This window comes from Protopterus annectens, chromosome 17.part0 (genome assembly GCF_019279795.1).
Source record: "Protopterus annectens isolate FY-2018-M chromosome 17.part0, PAN1.0, whole genome shotgun sequence".
NCBI classification, from domain to species: domain Eukaryota; kingdom Metazoa; phylum Chordata; order Ceratodontiformes; family Protopteridae; genus Protopterus; species Protopterus annectens.
This window is the reverse complement of record NC_056751.1, coordinates 253,249,714-253,271,110: the sequence shown is the minus strand read 5'-3', so window position 1 is coordinate 253,271,110 and position 21,397 is coordinate 253,249,714. Positions and strand designations below refer to the sequence as shown.

The window sequence follows — 21,397 nt, the reverse complement described above, 5'->3', positions numbered from 1 at the left end:
AAGTAAGATATCTGCTCTGCACATACACCTCTCACTTGACAAGTCGATGAAAACCTTTTGATGTTTGCATCCGCACTATTCCTGCTTTTAATGAATGAAGAAATCTGCTCATTTTATTGTATTTGGACTTCTGAAATGCATGTTTTTTTTGAATTGTTGGGCTTTGATTGCTCTGGTGTTTTTAGCATTAGGCACCAACAAACTGGAACTGATGGGCAAGGTTCTGGTTTGTCTAGACCAGTGATGCGCAACGTATGGCCCCGGGGCCAAATCTGGCCCTCGACGCAACACCATCCAGCCCCCAGAGAGTAACCAAGACTTCTTTTTACAAAAAAAAGTGAAAAAAATGCTATGCCTTACTCCAGTCATGCAAACTTTCTGGCACATGCTTGCTTACCTAATTGACTGCAGTTGCGCACACCTAATTTTAGCTGCAGAAGTAACTATTCTTTGTTTATAACTTGTAGTCTGTAAACAGTAATAATTTTCTGCAAGAGTTTGTAATAAGTCATGGCTGCAAGCCGGAAATGCAAAGTTGATATAGAAAACAGGCAATTTCATGACTGCTGTCTTAAGTAAAAATGCTAGTCACCTGTACCTATTGTTGACTCGTAATGACTTGCTATGTTTTGAGGTGGCCCAGAGATGGTTGTGTAGTTACCCTCCCCAGAAAAAGGTTGTGTGTCACTGGCCTAGACTGAAGTCTCTGCGCAGGTGAGACAAGTAAATTGTTATTGGGTATATTTCTGCGATTTAAGCAAATTCAAGAAAATATCAGTATTGTCATTTTTGACCTCTGTAGTAATTGCTGTGTACTGCATGTTCAGCTAGGCCATTTGACTGTGGGTATGAAGGACTACTGGTAACATGGACCAAGTCCCACTCTTTGCAAATTTCTGAAATAGCTGACTGGTTAACTGGGCACCGTTGAGAAATGTTTCAACTTGGTAATGACCATACTGAACATTGGGTAGCAGATCAATCTCGAACCAGAGTCTACCAACACTAATTATGACTGTTCCACTTGAATATGTCAGGGGCTCCTGTGGACCAAGGTAGTTCAGGAATCTGGCATGGCTGAAGTCCCTCTTTCTGCAAATGCGGTTTATTACTATTGCATACTGAACAAGATGAAAGTACTTTTATCGATATGTTTTGACAGAGAAGGCCAAAATAGTAGTCCTCTCACCCTTTTGGTAGCTTCAGAACTTGGGTGGCCATGATGCAAAATCTGGATGTACTCCTGTTGTGTAAGGGAGTAGAAATGACAACTTTAGGACCTATGAAAATGATACCATCTTCCATAAACCTGTTATCTCTAAGGAAAATAAGGTTGCACTTCTGTTGGTACACAAGATTGCTTTGATGGCCGTCCAACATTGATGAAGTGGTTGAACTTTAGCAAAATTGGATCAGTCTGTGTCATCTCTTAGCTTGTCAAGTCTTGTGGTAGAAAATGTAAGCACTTCCATGACATCTGAGTCAAACTTCTCTGCATCAAGCTTTTCTGTAGTATTTTTGGGTGATCTGCATAAGTGCCAGATAAAGAAGTTTTGCCTTTTGTATAGACCATTTAGAAGTTTTACTTTTGTAATCTAAGCATCATTCTTTGTGGTCTTGCTGGAGATGTATCCATAGGCTTCTTTAAAATGGTGACTAGTGGTTGATTATCTGTCTCTGGATAGCCCAGCCATAAATATAATTGTGGAACTTTGAACATGTGGACACAATTGCCAAAAGTTCTTTGTCAATTTCAGCATAATTTATATCAGTTTAGGTAAGTGTTTTGTACTCCTAGGCTACTGGTCTGCCCTCTTTGAATAACTGTACCAAGACTGAACTTTGAAGCATCACAGGAAAAAAATTGCTGGTTGGTGATATCCTAGTATCTTAACATATATGGACTGGTAATTTTCTCTTTCAGGTCATCAAATGCTCTCTGGTGGTGGTCCAATCATGACCAGGCAACATTTCTACATGTCAGCTCTCAACAGTGGTGATAATTCACTGAAGTCCAGTATAAACTTGCCCAAATAGTTAACCATACCAAGAAAACGCTGTAAGGCTTGGGCATGGCATCTAAAATAATAGCTGTTTGGAAGGATATGGTCATGAACTTCAACTGGTAAATAAATGACCGACATAAGTAACGTCTGGTAGCCTGAATCTACATTTCACAGGATTGAGCTTTAGATTCACTTCATGTGCTCTTTCCAGAACTTCTCTGAGGATTGTCCTAATCTGTTTCACCATTGCCTCAAACTAGTAGATGGTCTATTATAGCACACAAACTGAAAAAAATTGCTGCATTGCATGCTGAAAGACTTCACTGGCAGAATTTATTCCAAAAGGCATTCCGAGAAATCTATATCTACCAAATGGTGTGCTGAATGTAGTTAGTAGTGAAGATTTGCGATCAAGCATTACTTGCCAAAATGAATTCTGCATCTAAGACAGAACAGTGGCATTTGGCATGAGGGTAGCAACTTCCGAGACTGTACACACAGGATGGTGGGGTCTTTTAATGCTTCTGATTTCATCTGAGCTTTTCTTCTGAGTAACTACCATGGAATGCACCCATCCAGTTGGTTCTGTAACTGGACAAATCACACCTTGCTGCACCATTTTATTTAACTGGAGTTTGTGTCCTGCATAGTTATTGGAACTCTTCTCGTTGGTCTGACCTCTGGGTCTAATTTCATGGAGTACAAAACTGGAAGTTTACTTAACTTGTCTTTTGAAAACATCCACATACTCTGAGAAAGTAGCATGTGTGAAACTGGAACAAAGACGTGCTTACATGATGGACAACTTTGGTAAAAGAAAGCAGTTTCATTGTTAAACTCTGAGACCTAATAATGACTGCACAAAAATTGCAAGTTGTAACTGTTCCCAGCTGAATAGCATGAAAGCATTACTGAGAATTCAGTTTGAATTTTTTCACCTCCATAAGCAATAAGTTTCTCATAATTGGTCAAAGTTGTTCACCAGCTCTTACTCTAGCAAATGTTTCGGCTGACATAACATTGCACTGTGAACCAGTGTCAACTTTGAACTCTCTACTGTCCTGATTAATGGTAAACCCACAAACCACTTGGTTTTTTGCTAATCTACTGCATTAACCTTTACACCAACCTCTACATAGAAAGTAGAGTTGCAGCTTTCTATATGATCAACTTGCTTTTTTCGAGTGACCCTTTTTTTAATGAATGAGGCTTGCTTTTGAAAGTGGTTCCATTTTTTACTCTTCTGGCATTGCTGACCAAATGCTAAACACTTTTCTCTTCTCTTTTTTGGACTAGTGATTGGCACCACAATTTCGATGGTTAACAATGTCTTTACTTGGGTTTTGCTGACTCGCCCTTATGCTGCATTGAGCATGTCCGTTTTACTGAGCTAGTCTTGGAACTTGCTAGAAGGGTACAGGCAGTTCCTGGAAATCCCGCAGGGGCTGCAGCTGCCATGTGATTGGGCCCGTTTCTGTTGGCCGCGTGCTGCATGCTGTCAAAGTTTGCTCTAGAGGCTGCTGAAACCATGTTCTTGTCACGTGCAAGCATATGTGTGCCTTTCTGTAAGCTCGTGTATCTGACATCTCTGGCTTTGCTCAATGTTATCACTGTCTCAAACAAAAATCTTTCTCACAGCAGCATTAACACCACACACAAGCCCGTTTCTTGTCAACTCTTCTTTCAAATCACCAAATCTGCATGTTTTAGCTTTTTCTCAAGTCGATAATGTAAGTTGCAAAAGTTTCCTGGCTTTTGGTCTCTTGTATAAAAGTGCCTCTCCAATGTAACATTTGTCTGGGGGTTGCACATTTCTCTAAATTTAAGTTTCAAGCACTTGGGGGGGGGGGGTCCTCCTTTGATTCAGCTTGTACAACTATTTGGCAGTTTTCCCCTTCTTCTGCATATACTGCTGGTGCATACAGAAATGAACGCTCTTTCAATAGCTCTTGACCCTGCTAGATTAAGCAAAATAAATGCCCTGGTATATGCGCATCTTTATCAGAAAAAGCTGCTTGTATGAAAATATCTTATTCCTGCTCAAATACTCCCCAATTCTTTGCAATATTCTGATCAAACACAAGTGGACCAGGTCTGCGAAATGCCTCTGCCATGCCAATACATGGTAATAAATATTCTTGGAATTGTGTGTGAACATACACACGTCAGAAATCTATGCCAAAAACGTGTAACTATGCTCAACAGCACAATAGACTCTTCAAAATAACACTTTGTAAAACAAGTTTCCGTAGCACAAGAACACTTTGAAATCACTGTTCTTTACAAAATCACCTTTACCAGTGTAAGAAACACTTTGAAAATGACTGCTTTGTGAATGAACTGTATACAGAACAAGAAAATTCTCAATGACAGTATTTTGTGAAATAACTCTGTACAGTATAAGAAACACTTCAAAATAACTGCACTTTGCAAATGAATTGTACACAGCAAAATTTTTTCAAAATAATTGTACTTTGCATACAGTAAACTCTCTTCAAAATTGTACTGTAATAAAGCACACACGTTGCAAACTGAAATAATTCGAACAACTCTAGTTATACTTTGAATAGTTTGTCCATGCGAAATAGTAGCACACATCAAAAAACGTAGTGGTCTATTAAAAAAATGCAGCCGCTTTGCTTTTCCACGCTCACTTTGCTTTTATGTACTTGCTATGTCTGGGCTAGGAAATTCTTTCTCTTGTAAGACTGAGATGATTACTAGGTCTTACATGAAAGTGTCTTTTATTGCTGTGGCTTCCTGCAGATTACAAAAAGAAATGTTAAAAAATTTTAAGTTCTGTGAGCCTGGGAAATGTAAGTAGAAATGTCAAGAATGATGTAATCTGAAATGACTCTGCAGTAGTGTGCATTATCAACTTGAGTATCTCTGAGAGAAAGATTGAGCATTTTGTATTTTGTTCTAAAGCTGACCGCAACTCACCAGCACTTTACCATTAAGTAGAATTTAGAACATAGTTTCTCTTGGAGACCAATAGGCATATAGCCAGATTAGTGTAGCTGTTTTCTATATTTGTCAGACTATCCTAGAATATTTTAAAATATTTTCCTGTGATTTCTGAAATCTCTAGCACTGTGCTGAATTGATGAGTATTGCCTTGTGTTTTAATTTATAAAATATTTTTAAACTTTTCAACTGTGGCTGTTTTGTGTAGAGAGAATTTAAGCTCTGAGTGCTTGCATGTATTTGGTGATGCTGTATAAGCCACTCCCAACAGCCTTAGCCCTGGGTTACACTTAATATTAGAATAACAGTAAAAGCACACAGTGGAATTGGTCACCCTTTGGGAAGGGCCTTATAGTAGCTGATAAATAGTTTTTGGTGGCCGTGATTTCTACCTTTATAGTCTGGACAGGAGGGGGCATAGCTGAAGAACCTGTGCCAGCATTCCCCAGGAGTGTCTGTGTGTTTGTGTACAATTTGTATCTCAAACTGTGCATGTGTCAGCTACTTGAGCAGGGACACGAAGCACTGGTTGGACAGAGAGGGTGCTGGAGGCTTTGGCTTGACCACTTAGCTGAGATCTGCACCCTATAGCTGTGCCAGTTGGGAGTCTTTTTGGGGATCTGGGGAGAAAGGGAGAAACCAGCCCAAGACTGACTGTGATTTGTGTGCTCTTAAGGGAAATTGTACTTTACTGTGTCTGTACTTATTTACCCCCCCAATGCAGACACCCCTCACTGGTGCTAGTGGTCAGCATTGAGGCTCCTTGATTACTGGGCCAGTGCATGGGCGTCACATGCTCGTTGGACTTTTAACATGCTCCTTATATTTTTCTTGTGCTTGCTTTACTTTTAACATGCTAGTTATGAAAATCAGAAGTAGTTCTGAATGCGCAAGTATTTCAAATAATTTTATCAAATATGGTTTTGAACACTTGATCAGTAATACATTTTGTGATTTTTGTTTATCAATGTGTCTTGTGCTTTGCGAATGCTTTGCATCATTTATGACAGAATTAATTTGTTACCTGAAATTCGTTTGACCTTAATCATTTGAGCAGGTTGGGATGAAACTTCTTAACACCATGTCATTCAGATGTGCCACTCCTGGTACCATATCATTCAGGCATGCTACTACTAACACCACATCATTCAGACATCCCGCTTCTGGCACAATGACGCTTGGATAAAACAGACCAACAGTTGTGGGCTTGGTTCAAAAAGCTTTATTACGTACCAAACCTCAATCCTGATGTGTAACTTTAAACTTATAAACAGACTGACTACTGCACTCATGCATGTTAACACTCTGGCTGTTCTGTCAAAATGGCACTGCTGCCTGCATGTGCTCTCTATTTATATGCATGTGCCCTCACTTTGAAATGCTTAGAGTTACAACACACACACTGTTCTACAGTGAGTACCAAGAAAATGAGCTGGCTTTTTGTCATGAATCATTTGAACTAGCAACCCAAACCAAAGATCAAATGGTGCAGTGAGTATACACACTCTCATTTTCCTGCATTGACTTCCAGAAAGTTAGGATAATAAAATGCATGCTTAGAATTGCCAGCCTTGGTGAAGGACAGGAATGTATGTATTCACTAGAGATTTACTTACACTTCTCCCCTTTTCCAAACCAGGCAGGAATCGACTGTATATCCTGGTTCTGCTCCCATGAAGTCTGAAAAATCTTTAGAAGACCTCTTGGATAACTTGAGTCTGAAGCCGGCTAATTCTGTACAGTTAAAGGTCAACCAGAATTTGCCTGATGAAGGTAAGGGGGTAGACTTTAAGGAGTAGCAGCAGTTTTTCTTGCAAGAAGGGCTTGCAATGCAAGCTGCATAAACAATGCAAGCTGCATAAACAAGACCTTAAGATCTTCTAGCCACGTGTTTAGGTTGCCATTGCTATGAACTGCTTGGCCCATACTGTCTGTCCAGTAACCATACCTGCATGATACGATCCAGTGCCAGACACTTTTTTTTTTTTTCCTCTCCTCATAACTGCCTTATTTCTGTCCCACACAGTTGTGTTCATATTTGTACAGCCTTGAATGGAAGTTTGTTTTATGTATGTATTTGCTTTTGTTTAGCAGGAAAGTGTGGTAAATGGTCAGCTATCTACAATGCATATCATATTAAGAAAATACATGTTTTCAAGATATTGAGTAGAATCAAATGCACTTGATACCCATAGTGGACAGGGTTAGGGTTGCATATTTCAAACTGTAGGTGCGATACAGTTGCGTATCTGTAGTTGCCAGGTGATATTTTCAGGCAGATGTGAATTTGTTGCAGGTTATTAAAGCCTAATATGGTTTGGAATCTTGTTTGCTGCCTTGAAGATGGCAGCAGAGACTAGCAAGTCACCATAATAAATTGTTAGCAAAAAGTTTTTAAGTTCTCTCTGGTATATGCTATTAAATAGGATTTGACAGTGAGGGTGTTTCAGGTAGATGAAGTATTGTGTGTGCTTTGACTAGCTGGGAGAGGGTGATCTGTTGAAGTTCAAGCTAGTGGATTGTGTTGTGCAGTGATGGAAGCAGCAGTTTGGGAGACTGCAGGCGAATTTTCCAATTTTGTTGTAGGCACTTTCCAGTTTGCATGTGGAAGATTTTAGATTTGTGAATGTTGGGAGGGTTGGAAGTAAGGAGGGTGGCACCTCTTTAATATGATCACTTAACAGGCTCTTGGCTCTGTGAAGAGCTTAGTTTGCAGTGTCTCCTTGACTGCAGTGTCAATGTGCAGATCAAATTTTAACTTTCAGGGATGTCACCAACGCAAAATAACTTGACCCATATTGACATTTTTAGTTGCAAACATACTTCACTTGTCAATCCTGTCTTGCCAGTCAGCCATTACATAATTCATTCAAATTCTGCTTTCTTTTAAACTCCTCCAAAATGTTCTGCATATGTTCCCACCGTTCCCATTTTTTTCAATGTAATTGCTCCTACTCTCCTAAATATCCCATTTCCAGGTTTATCTGTTACTATAGTCGCTATTTCTAGTACAGTTGGTTTACACATTGATTTCCATTTTATACTAATTGCTTTATTGGCAGCCACCATAATTTAAACTCTGCAAGGCCTTATGTCTAGGCAGTTCCGATTTTTTTTTATCATAGCTCTTAGTTGTATCAATTTGCTCAACCGGTATTGTAATTAGAGTAGTCTGCAAGAAATTTTGCCAACTCGTTACACTTCAAAAAATGTCCCCAATTACCTGTTTCTTCCCTCTCACACTTCCAACATATGCTATTAAACATGAGGAAGAATTCTTGAGTATTTATACCTCAAGTAGACTCCCATGTAAACATTTCCAAGCAAGGATCCTTAGACTTTGCATATTTGAGATACTTGTAAGTATATACATTTCCATTGTTTCTCTGAATTGCTTATCCAGGCTCTTGTCAATCTTTTCTAATGTCCTCCGATTCTTTATCATGCAGTATATTTTATATACTGTACTAATTGTCCTTTTTTCAATAGCAGCTTCTGTTCTAGATTGTACTAAACTCTACATGTACTGGCCTTTCACTTAGGAGTCCTCTATTTCATTCTCTTTGCCTTCCCGATCAAGGATTGATATCGGAATTTAGGCAATCTCTAGCTTACAGTCCAAACAAATTTTTGGCCTCTTCTCATTCTTTTACCTTTCCCTCTCTAATTATTTGCTCCCAATACATTTGTTCCAATTTTCTCCAATAAATTCCAACCCCCTCTTGCTGCAGTTAGATATCTCCATTCTCCATTCCTTATTGATTTAGTTCTTAAAATGCTTCCTGCTACTTTATGAATATAATATGCATGTTTTTTTTCTCAAGAATCTGCATCCAAATCCCTGTCTCTCCTTGTTTCTTGAGCTTACCCCCCTACTTTGTCATCATCCCTTTCCACTTCTAAGGTGCCTATAGCTAGAATTCAATGTATAGCTCTGAAATACCACTTCAAATCAGGTAATCACAAACCACCTTGCTCTATATTGGAAGAATCAGTTTATCCCACTTGATTCTTGGCATCTTCCCCTCCCAGATAAAATCCTGGAGCTCTTTAATTGCTATCCACAACTTCTCCTCCTGTAGTTGATAAAAATATGCCTAAAAGGACTAAACCATTTTAACTGCTTGCATCTTGCTATTTATATCCATAAATCAGAGCTGCTAGTTTCTCAGTTTTTTGCATTTTTAGTCTCCTCCCACATCCTTGGCTGCCACAATGAAATCCTTTTTTTAATCGTACTCCTAAGTATTTGATTTATCATTGTCAAATCCTGTAAGGGCTTCTTTGAGAGAAACTTAACAAGTACAGCCAAGGGTAACCATAAGGCCTTTTACATCTATGTACATAGCCTAAAAGGTAGGACCCAAGCATGTGCACTACTAGTGACCAATGGTATTACACACTGACCCCACAGAGGTAGCAAACCTGCTGTCGGATAGGTTTCACTACCTTATTTCTTCCAAATTTATCACAAACCACCCCCACCCTACATATCTGAAAAGCAGGTAAAGCCTTGTCCAAGGCAAAAAAAAAACAAAAAACACTGCTTCTATGGAATCAGATGGCATCCCAGGCTGTCTTCTAAACAGGCTAAAACATGAACTAGCAATCACCATTACTCTCCAGTCATAGCCTAACCACAGGCTTTTTTCCTGCAGAATGGAGAACATCCACAGTTAATCCCCTCCACAAAAGTGGCCTAGCATCAGACATGGGGAATTAGACCCATAAGCCTGACCAGCCTCCTCTGTAAAGCCATGGAATGTACCCCTATGGACCTAATAAGTGAAGACTTTGGCAACCTCCTAACCCTGGATCCCTGCCCAGTTTGGCTTCAAGGGCAAAGCCTGCCTGTGAAAGCTGGTGGATTTCTTTAAAAATGTGACCAGGGCCTTTCACAAGGGCAAATCTGTACACACAGCATACTTCGACTTGGCAAAAGCTTTCAACACAATCTCATATTCAGGCATTACTGAAACTTGGCAAACAATGTAAACCCCTTCGTTGTAAGATGGGTTGCCAGTGTGGCGTCACCCACTTTGATGGTGTGTATCCAGTTTGTGAGACAATCAGCCAGCAGACATGTTACCAGTGGGGTACCACAGGGGTCAGTGCTGGTCCCCTACTGTTTGATATATACTTCTTGGGCATTCAGGTCAAAACTAAGGGGTTGTGGCTGACAAAGTTTGCAGACTACTGCAAACTGGGTGCAATTATTGAATCCCCAAATAATGTCAGTATACTCCAGGAGGGTCTCATTCAGACTAATGACTGGTGTCTTAGTCACTGTCATGAACTGAATGCAAAGAAATGTATAATCATTCCCTTCAACACCATGTCCCTTCATACCATCAAAACAACAATACCCAAAGTATCCACTAAGTGGCAAGGGACTGGGATTAGAAGTTGACTGCGGCCTTAACTTCTACCTTACTATAGTAGACACATGGTGGTCGTTTTTCTATATAGCACACTTGATTAGTGAAGGTATTGCCTTGAGAGCAAAAGAGGTTATATCCCCTCTGTACTCATCATTAATCTGGCCCATAATGGAGTATAACGCCCTGTTTGGCATGTACCATACAAAGCACCTGCAGTAACTGAGGTTTCGAACAAAGATCAAGGGACTCCAGCATGTGCATTATACAGACTGACTTAAGTCCCCGTCACTGTACTCTGTATCATGTAGACTTTGTAGTGGAGACTTGTACCTGGCCTAGAGAGCAATCTCAGACCCAAACCTAATTAACTTGCTGCAGATCTGTAAATCAAACAGGACTAGGGCTACCCATTCAGGGACCTAAATATGTCCTGTGACTTAAATCTGTCCCCCCAGCATGTTCCTATTGATCTCCCAGCAACTGCCACATCTTTGGAATAGGCTGCCAATTCATGTGAAACAGCGCATCTCTGATGCTGTGTTCAAGAGGAACCTAGACCAGTGGATGGGGCACCATAAATACTTGCCAGGGATAGTGCCTGTGCTGTCCCTTCTCTAGCAAAGTAATCAAGGAGCCTCAATCCTCATGATGGACACCAGTGAGGGGCATTCAGTTGGAACAAAGATGGACACAGTATTTCCAGATGCAGCTCTCTACACCAAGCCCAGTTTCCCTTAACAGCACACTGGGAACACACACACACTCATCCTGGAACTGGGTTTCCTGCTGTCTCAACAGACTGCAAATAAGACTCCCCACTGACACAGCTGTGAGTTGGCTTGGAACACACTACTAAGGACTCAAGTCCTCCACCAGCCTCTGTGAAACCAGTGCTCTGTGTCCCTGCTCCCAAGTAGTTGACAGATACACTGAGATTCGATTTCTCTTTCTCTCTCGCACTCTCATACCTGGGAAAGGCTGGCAGAGGCTTACCAGATATGCCCTCTACCCAGACTATAAGGTAGATACTATCACCAGAACACTCCAAAGTCAAGCTACTCTAAGGATCTTACAAGGGTACCCAATTATAGGGAGTACAATTTAATACTAATACAAATGGTAGTTTTTGACCTATGCAACAAGACCACTAGGAGCGGCCACAATGTCTGTCTCCAAGTACACTCAAAGTTTAAAATACTCTTTGACCAGCCACAATGAAAATATTTTAAATATATTTAATAATGAATAACAACATGAAAATACTAAATATCTAGTTAAACACCAGAGTTTCAATCACTGGAAATATTTAAAATAACACAGATGGATAGATTCACACAGGTACAGAAAAACAGTACTTGACTAATCTCCCTGTATTTTCCTTACTGATATAAAGAATTACTATTTCGTGGTTACTTAACTAATGTAAGGCAGGATGAAGTGAGCTGAGTGATCATTCTTCGTCAGGTTTCACAGACTGCCCTGTGACTGTCTCCTCTGGTATTAAAACATCACTTCAGTGCTGTATTACAGAAGGACATCACATACATCTGGTCGTCTGCCTCTGGTTCCCACACTACCCCTTTACTAGAAACTGAACAGAATGTAGCACATATACACCCATGTAGAGCTTTGCTAAGATGTATTATAGCATCTGGAAGCTATAAAACCATTTCAAAAAGTTACAGCCTTCCAGGGTAGCAATAGTTCACCCCTAAGGACAATACAGTAGGGTAGCAATAGTTCACCCCTAAGGACAATACAGTAGGGTTTCTTAGTTCTGGTTTTCAGGCATTCTCTGGATACAATAAGAACTGTAAGATACTGTCTTTGTTGCCTAAACTAGGTAATTTTAATTTCAGAATATTTTTCAAAGTTGGCTATCCTGTTACAGTATATTCACTTCCAGTTACAATACAGTCTGACATAACGCAAGCAGCTTTACTAATACATTTTTCAACACAAGTATCTGTGCAAATCAGTTTTGATATACAAATTACATACAATTGTTTATAAAACTCCAGCTAACTATGCTGGCAGATGTTGCACATCCACTGCCTTACTTCTCCTGGCTTAGCTGACATACCTCACATTATCGCGTGCCCACAACCCTCCTGGAAATGGGCAGTCATTACTAAATGCAGTCTTTGGTATTGACTAGTATTCCTATGTTAGTACATTGGGATGAAATGGCTAGGCTTGAAATGACCTCTAGGTTAATAGCTTCGTAATCTCCTATGATCCTGTGTCCCTATGAAAATGGGTATTGCTGAACTAATTTGTGTGTGGGTACATAGTTTATAGCTATTTTGTTTGTTTTTAGCTTCAAAAGTTCATAATTTTGTATCCTGAAAAGACTTCTCAATGTTCCACAGCACTAAATGTCACTTCCTGGTTTTATCAGGTTAAATTATCTGCAAATACTGCAAGCTTTTCTTAACTACCATACTGAATATAGCCTTGAATTTTTGAGCCCCTTACTTTCTATGCCAGTGATTCTAAATGTAATTCAAATAACACTGGAAAGAGGATGCTTCTGTCTGGTTCCTCTGCTTAAAAAAAAAATCATCTGAGAGGAGCCCATCCACTAATTTTCACCTCCAATCCCTCGTATATCCTCCTAATAAACCTTATTTTCAGGGAATGCAAATGCTTCCATTGCCCTGCTCATATGCCCTGCTCATAAAATCCACATTTACTCCTGAATGCTTTCCCTGCATCAAGACCCACCAACCTCAGGGACACTTTCTTGCATTCCGCTTCCCTCCTGGATCAGCATTGTTCCTGTATTTGCCTTCCCTCCACAAAAAACATTGATCCATATCTATCAATTTTGGCATTACCTTGGCAAATTTTACCCATTCTAGTCAAAAATACTTTAAAATCGTGGTTTAGAATTGAAATGGGCTTGTATGAAGCTGGATCTGATGGGTTTTTACCCTCGTCTGGTATTATAGCCACCACAACTTTCTTCAGGATGTTAGTGCTTCTCTCAAAATACTGTTGAACAAAAATCTTCCAGAACTTTATTTCAGTTTTTTTTCCTTGCTAGCTTCCAACCTTCCACAGGAATACCAACTGTTTCTGGAGACTTTCCTGTAACTTGGTTATACATTACCATTTTTCTCCTCTTCTCCTCTTTTCAACTCTCCTCCTATCCTAACCATTACTAATTGAGCTTCATCTACCTCTAACCTTGCATATTTAATTCTTCCATAAACATTTCTGTTTAGGTGGTGGTGCTGCGGTAGCGTTGTCGCCTCACAGTAAGATGTCCTGTTTGATTCTCAGCTAGAGCGTCTTCTGTGTGGAGATATGCGTGAATGGGCGTACCTTCATTGAAGGTTGTGCATCAGGCCTGGCAAGTCTGTACGTAAAAATCTCTACTAGCAGACCGGAGTTCCGCTGTGGCGACCCCTAACCGGGGAAAAAGCCGAAAGATACAACAACCATTTCTTGATTTCCAGATTTCTGTGCTTTATACAAATCTTCCTAAAGTTTCTGAAATTTGTAGTACCTATACAGGATCTCTTGCTATCTTCCTTGTTACAGGCTCCCTAAGCTTGGCGACTATCCATTTCTGTTGCCAGTCATTATGCTAAAAGTTTTTGTGGACTTGTCAAACAGTTGCTTAACAGCAACCTTTCTAAACTCCTGCATATTATTGAGGTAATCCCTTATTTTCTGTCTAGCAATCTGCAGTTGTACCTATTTTGTGACTTCCCCCATTCTGGAATACTGTAACCTTTGTAAGTCCCTCTAAATTTTTAATGCTTAACCATATCTTTTTTATTTTAATCCTACTTTTAAATTCCATTTTAATTTTATTCCATTGTCTAGCTATATTTTTCAGAAGAAATTTCTGTCTTTAACACCTCCCTAATTTCCACTACCCATTCATTAAATTACTAACTTTCCAACAGATAGGTGAAAAAGTCAGGGTCTCAATTTTTTATTTTGGTTATTAGCATGTGATCTGAAATGATTATTGGGTGCATTTCAAAACTTTCAGTTAAATGCAAATGTTCTGTGAAATAAGTTCTGCCTAGCCCAGTTTTTATACTGTATCTTGTGGACATGCTACATCAACTCACTCAAAACTCCTAGTACTCCATTTGCATATTCCATGCCAAATATTTTCATAAATGTCTTCAAAAATGTACCCTCTCGTTATATTTTCCCTTCTGGGCCCCAGAAACATCCTCATTGCTACAAATCAAATTCCAGTCTCCACATACAAGTAATATTCCTTGCTGAAAGCTGATCATTTCTTCCAGAATGTTAAGCTCCATAATAGCAGTTTTCAGTGGAATAGAAGTACATGCCAGCATAATCCTCTTCCCCTGGGCAGTAGTCCTTCAGTACTACAAATCCTATCATCTTTTTTTTATCCCCTCCTGTCACTATTGGAGCCGCTCTTGCAGTTAATGCAAGTATTCCCCTTTTCCTTTGTCCCAGATATTCTGCTCAATAACCATCCTGAAAACCTTTTATCAAATTCACATGCTCAGTTCTTTCCAAATGGTGTCTCCTGTAGCATAGCGATTTGCAGTTAACATTTTTTAATATAGTTCTACTGTTTTTTATACGACATTTTACATTTAAAGATAATAGAGCGTGTTGTCATTATTGTTCCCACTTTTTTTTGTTTTTGTCTAGTTCAGCTTTTGTTACATGCATACACTGTTTTGCAGGTTGATCTTGCTTACAGTTTCTTGTCATATCTATTTGAGCCTATGTCATATCTTACAAAGCTTTATTTTAGTGAAGGCCCTCAAAAACACAAACACCCCTAAAATTCTATTAACCTAATGGTAATGCACAAAACTATGAACATTTTTTTTGTTTTAATTTCAATACAGGTGTTAAAAAATCAGCACTTGTGACCTGGGGAAATGTAGCACTTGTGACCTGGGGAAATGTAGCACTTGTGACCTGGGGAAATGTACATTTATACAAAAGTAATCTAACAAACCTACTTCACATAGGTTAGAAACATTACATAAATTATTCCGTTCCTGCCCTTTTTTTAAACTAGCATCTTTAAGCCATTACAACATAAGCAATCATACAGTTGTATAAATGAAAACAAACCACACCGAGGCAATCCTAGTTGCAAGCATTATACATGGCAAACCTTACTGACACTCCCAGCTGCAAACATTATACATCACTCAGAATCTACCCAATCATTTTCAGTCAAACATTACATAGTTTAAGTCCAGCCTTCTTTTAAACTTCATTCTTCCACTGTATGTATTGTTCCCATAATTCCCATTTTTCCTATGTAGTTTTCTCCTACTCTTTCCTAAAGTTCTCACTTACAGTTGTTTTATCTCTGTGATATTCACTACTAATGTAGTAAGTTTAGATTTTAATTTCCATTTTCTAGTAATTGCTTTTTTGGCAGCCACCATAATTGGATACATCAAGGCCTTACCATGTCTAGGCAATTTAAAATTCTGTATCCTAGCTCAGAAAAATAATATCCCTTGTCACACCAGTCTGCCCACCCAGCATCACTGATGGTGCATCCTGCAGGGAATCCTCTGCCAACCCACTGCACTTTCAGAAAATGGGTTCCCATATACCGCTTTCCCCACATAACCTCCAACATTTGCTATCTACCTAAGGAAATATTCTCTGGAGTCTACTTTGGGTATAAAAAATATTTATGTAAACATTTCCAAGAAAACATTATAAATCTTCTAGATTTTGTTGCATATTTGCGTGACATATATCCTTCCATTGTTTGTGAATTGCTTAGCCAATCTCTCTTCAGTCCTTTCTAACCTCTGATTCTTGTGTAGTATTTTATATGCTCTCTAATTCCTTTTTTTAATGGCCGCTTCTGTTCTCAATTCTACTAAAAACCCTACCAATGCTGGTCTTTCATTTAGGACCCCATATTTCTTTCTCTTTGCCTTTCCTGTCAAGGACTGATAGGCAATCTCTAACCTGCAGTCCAAATAAATTCTTTGCCTCTTCCCATTCTATTACCATTCCCTCTCTAGTTATTTGCGCCAGTACATTGGTTTCTCTGCCAGTTTTCTCCAGTAAATTCCAGCCGTCTCTCGCCTATTGTCTACATCCCCAATTACATTCAGCCCTATCTGCAGAATCTTCTTTATCCATTCCTGTGTTGGCTTGGTTCTTAGGACACTTTGTTATTTTATGGATATAACATGTATGACTTATTATTCTTCTTAAAGGCCTCCATCCCAAATCCCAGTCTGTTTCTTGCTTACCCCCTGTTTCAACATCCACTCTTTCCACTTTGAATTATAGTTTTCTGCTTGTGCTATGTATAGGAGTCCTAACTGTGTAGCTCTGAAGTACTCCTTCAAATTGGGTAATCCCAATCAGCCCTGCTCTGCTGAAAGAATCATCTTACCCACTTGACTCTTCTCATCTTACTCTCCTAGATGGTCCTTCAGCTCTCTAATTGCTATCCAGAACGGTTTCCTGCGGTTGATTAAAAATGTCTGACCTGTGTATAAGACTAAAGGGACTAAACATTTTGACTGCTTGTATCTTGCTATCCATATAACAAAGCTTCCATTTTTCTCAGTTTTTGTATGATCTCTTTTTTAGTCTCTTCCCACATATCCTTAGCTGCTACACCAGAATCCTTTTTTAATCCATACTCCTAAATACTTCATTTTATCATAGCCCCATAAATATGGATATTGCTGAACCAGTTCATATGTGGGTACATAATTTACTGCTATTGCTTTTTTTCAGGATACAAAATTAATGAAGCTAAAACAGATTTGAAACTCTCACTGTTCCACAACACTGTAATGACTCCTTTCTGGTTTTGTCAGGTATAAAATATCTGCAGCTAGAGCCAGCTTTTCTTGATTACCATACCAATTATATCCTTGAATTTCTGAGTCTCATATTTTTTTTTGCCAGTGGTTCTAAATATAATTAAAACAACAAAGGGGAAAGAGGGCACTCCTGCCTTGTTCCTCTGCTCCAGCAGAAATTATGAGAGGACCTCATTTTCTCCTCTCGTATATCCTCCTAATCAACCTTATTTGCATTTCCTGAAAAAATGATGCTTCCATTGCCCTGCTCATAAAGTCCCAGCTTACACTGTCAAGTGCTTTCTCGTCATCAAGACCTACCAACAACAATGGTATTTTCGTATATTCTGCTTCCTTCTGTATCTTCAGTGTTCTGTTAATGTCACATGTTTGCCTCCCTGCCACAAAACCACATTGATACATACCTATCAATGTTTGCATTACTTTTGTCATTCTTTTAGCGGTTAGACATAAACACTTTTTTATAATCATGGTTTAGCATTGAAATAGGCGTGTATGAAGCTGGATGAGATGTATCTTTATCCTGTTTTAGGTATTACAGTTACCACTGCTTTCTTCCAGGATGTTGGTACTTCTCTTAAAATACTGTTGGATATGCAAGGTTTATCTTCCCTCCTAGCATCCAGACTTCCACAGAAATGCCATCTGTTCCCTAGGGACTTTCCTGTAGATGTGTTATACATCACACTTTCTCATCTCCTCCTATCCCAACAGTTGGTAATTGAGCCTAATCTATAGCTATCCTTGGCAATAGTTTTTCCATAAACATTTCCATTTGTATTTTTTCTTGATTTCTATATTTCTTTGCTTAATACAGACTTTCATAGAATTTCCAAAATATTTCTAATACCTCTACAGGATAGTTTGTTTCCTTCCTTGTTATAGGCTCCCTAAACTTGGCGATGTCCCTTTCTATGTTCTGTTGCCTGAGTCATTGCGCTAAATGTTTTTGTGCTCTACTGTTATCGAGGGAGGGGAGGTTGCTTAACGGTAATCTTTTTAAATTCTCTTTCATATTACCTAGGTAATCCCTTATTTTCTGCTTGGCATTCTGCAGTTGATCATCTTCTGCAGTACTTATTTGTCAGTCCCTCTAATTCTTGTTACTTAACCATAGCTCTTTCTCACTTCCTAGCTAATTTTCAGAAGAAATTTCTATTCCACCAATAGCTCTTGAATAATCTCCAACACATTCCTTAAATTCTTCTTTTCTAACAGATAAGTGGGAAGGCACCAGGGTCAAACGTTTTCATTACCTTGTGTTTTTGTCATTGGCATATGATCTGAAATAGTTATTGGGTACATAGCATTACCTTAAATTAAATACATATGCTCCTGTGAAATGTAAATTCTGTCTAGCCCAGCCCAGTTTTGATCTTACTAGGAACAATTGTCCCAGACTGACAGCCATACTGACAGACTTTGATAACCTTTGTTGTAGGTTAATCCATGCTAAGACTCGTGGCAGAGTCTGTGCTTCTAAATTCTGTTTGTTTTTTTTTTTTGTTTTGTTTTTTTTCCCTACTCTCCCAAACTGGGAAACCACTTGAATGCTTTCGGAAAACATAATCTAGCTTTTTTTTCCTCTTTGCTTCCAGGCTTTTCCAGCAGTCACACGAGTGAATGTTTGCTTTTTTTAACCAGATACTCCAGGTTATTAATTCTGTACTACATCATGCTCTTGCTGTGGTTTTGCAGTTTCAATACTTGCCTTAAAAAAAAATAGCACTGATAGTTATCCTCTCTGCTGTTTCAACCCCTTTTTCTCTCCAAATACTGAACAGTTTGCAATTCAACACCACCACCACACTTATGGAATCTCTTAATTCCATATCCTGATTTCTTTTCCGTTCTTTACAGATTCTCACACCTTTAGCATCTCTCTTAGCTTTGCTGTCCCATGTCACGCAGACGCACACGCACAGACACGAACGCACAGAAACACACACGCACAGAGATGCGCAGACACGCACACACTCAGAGACACGCACACACGTGCGCGCGCAGAGACAGACGCGCAGAGACGCAGATGCAACAATTATTCTAGTGTTCCTTAGATGATGACCATTTCAAAAATGCTGTGACTGACTTTAGTGTCTCAAAGTGTTGTGCATATTTAATGCTAATTAACTTTGTTTACTTTCCAGTTTTTATTCTTCATAACCAAACTGTACAGTCTCCCAGGTATGCTAAACGGATTTCAGTCAACTTAATGTCACTCTACATGCATGTTGAAATTTAATTCTTCCATTCATGGTGACAACCCCTTGTATGCTAGTCAGATTTATATGCATTGAAAATGTCCCATTCCTTATCCAAGGACCCCAATCACTTCTGTTAATACAGAAAGTGACTCGTATCGCTTCCCCTAGATAGCCATCCATAATCTTTCTGGGGACAGGAATCCAAATCCAGACCCTGATCTTGCTTCTAATGCTACCAGATCTAGCTACTTATTCTCTGAATCCTAGGATTTAATTGATGCTCTGTCACATTAGCATCCAAATAAGCAAGACACATTTAGATTTGGCTAAGCTTTTTATAAATCAGCTGCCAAAGAAGATGGGATGGGGGGTGGATTTATCCTTATTAAAAATGTGAGGGTGTTTATCCTCAAACTTGGTGAATATTTTATATCGATTAGTTCTAAATCAAAGCATAAATCCCCCACAACCAGTCTTTTAACTGGAGAGCATGCAAATCAGACCTCTAAACCCAGCACTTGCTCAGAACCTCTTACTGCTGTCATAAACATACCAACTGCTAGTAGCACTAACAAAACAGCTTCTGTACTTAAAAGGAAGCAAAACCAGTCCAGTACAAACAACTAAGCACCTATCTACGCATGTCTAAAGGTTAGTTCCCTGCACTTTCTCCTATTAACCTGGTGAATCTGGGCATCCTAAGGCAATGTAGCAAATGCTTGGTGTACACAGACAACCCTCTCCTCCTACCTCCAAACGCACCCACTTGTGAGCGATGCACATACATAGCCAAACTAGAGGCCACGCTCTCTCAAACCAAGACTGGGCTAGCCAGTCAAGAGAAGGTTAACGCATACATCACACCTCATAGAACAAATATCTTCCCGGATCACACACCACCACACCTCTCGCATAGTAACACAAAACACACCCACTTTTGCATAGGGTCTCAATAAAAATCTGCCCAAACAACAAAGACCTCCGAGGCAGAAACGCAAGCAACCATCTCACCCAAACACAACCCCCAAGATGCACAGCCCACATATTGTGCCACTCAGCCCAAGCCCCTACAGCAAAAGCGTGTACCCAATACACTAGTCATAGGTGACTCAAAAGTAAGGCACACTGACGTTCCACACACTAGGTTAAATAAGGTGAAAGTTATGGTCCGATGCATGTCTGGTGCCAGGATTCACCACATAATGAATGCACTTGGGTCTCTCAACAAAAGTACAAATATGACTCTCATTGTCCATGTTGGTGTGAACGACCAAGATGTACCTCCCTGGACTACATGAAAAGAGACCTGGAGGAGTTCTCTCATCTTGTAGCCCAGGCAGGTATGACCCTAGCCCTGTGTAGCATACTACAGTCGCCTAGAATGATACCACAGTACAAGCAGAAAATGATTGATTTCAGCAATTAGCTAAATTTCTGGTGTCATTCAAAGGGGATACAGTATCTGTCTGCCTGGAGTGACATGATCGAGACACAATAAACAAAACATGCTGGAGGGATAGGTTCCTGACCCAGAGACTCCCCAGACTCTGGAATAGATTGCCCATACATGTCAGGCAGAGTGCCTCTTTGGACCTCTTCAAGAGGAACCTTGACGATTGGATGGGAAAAAGGAAATTCACCCCAGGGATAACGTCAGTTGCCCTGTTAGACAGGGGTCCAGAAAGTAAATAATGTGGGAAGAAATAGCCAGGGAATTGTTATGGCTAGGCTTGTATAGGCCCTAGGGCTGATAGCCTATAACAACCTATGAACCTCAATGCATTTGCCAGGCCATGCATTTGCCAGAGATGGCCTGGCATCTGTCACCACCCCCCCAGGATTCCAGATACTGGCAAAGGCTCTTGCCACCCCTATAGTGCCTTTTTTAGGCAATGCCCTGAAGACAAATTTATGATAACTGCAAGCAGACTCAACCTGAGGGTTATGCTACTTAACGCTAGAAGCCTAAATCTCAAAATGCATTCGCTCAAGTCACTCCTTAAACTTGA

General features: G+C 39.6%; 1 protein-coding gene across 1 annotated transcript in view; it reads left to right on the top strand.

Moving 5' to 3' along the window:
* Positions 1–21,397, top strand: part of DEPDC7 (DEP domain containing 7) — a 317,686-nt gene that overhangs the window by 107,616 nt on the left and 188,673 nt on the right. Inside the window, exon 3 of the mRNA XM_044058996.1 lies at positions 6,613–6,746. Within this exon, the coding sequence (XP_043914931.1) occupies positions 6,613–6,746 (134 nt within the window). The remainder of the gene's footprint in view (positions 1–6,612; positions 6,747–21,397) is intronic.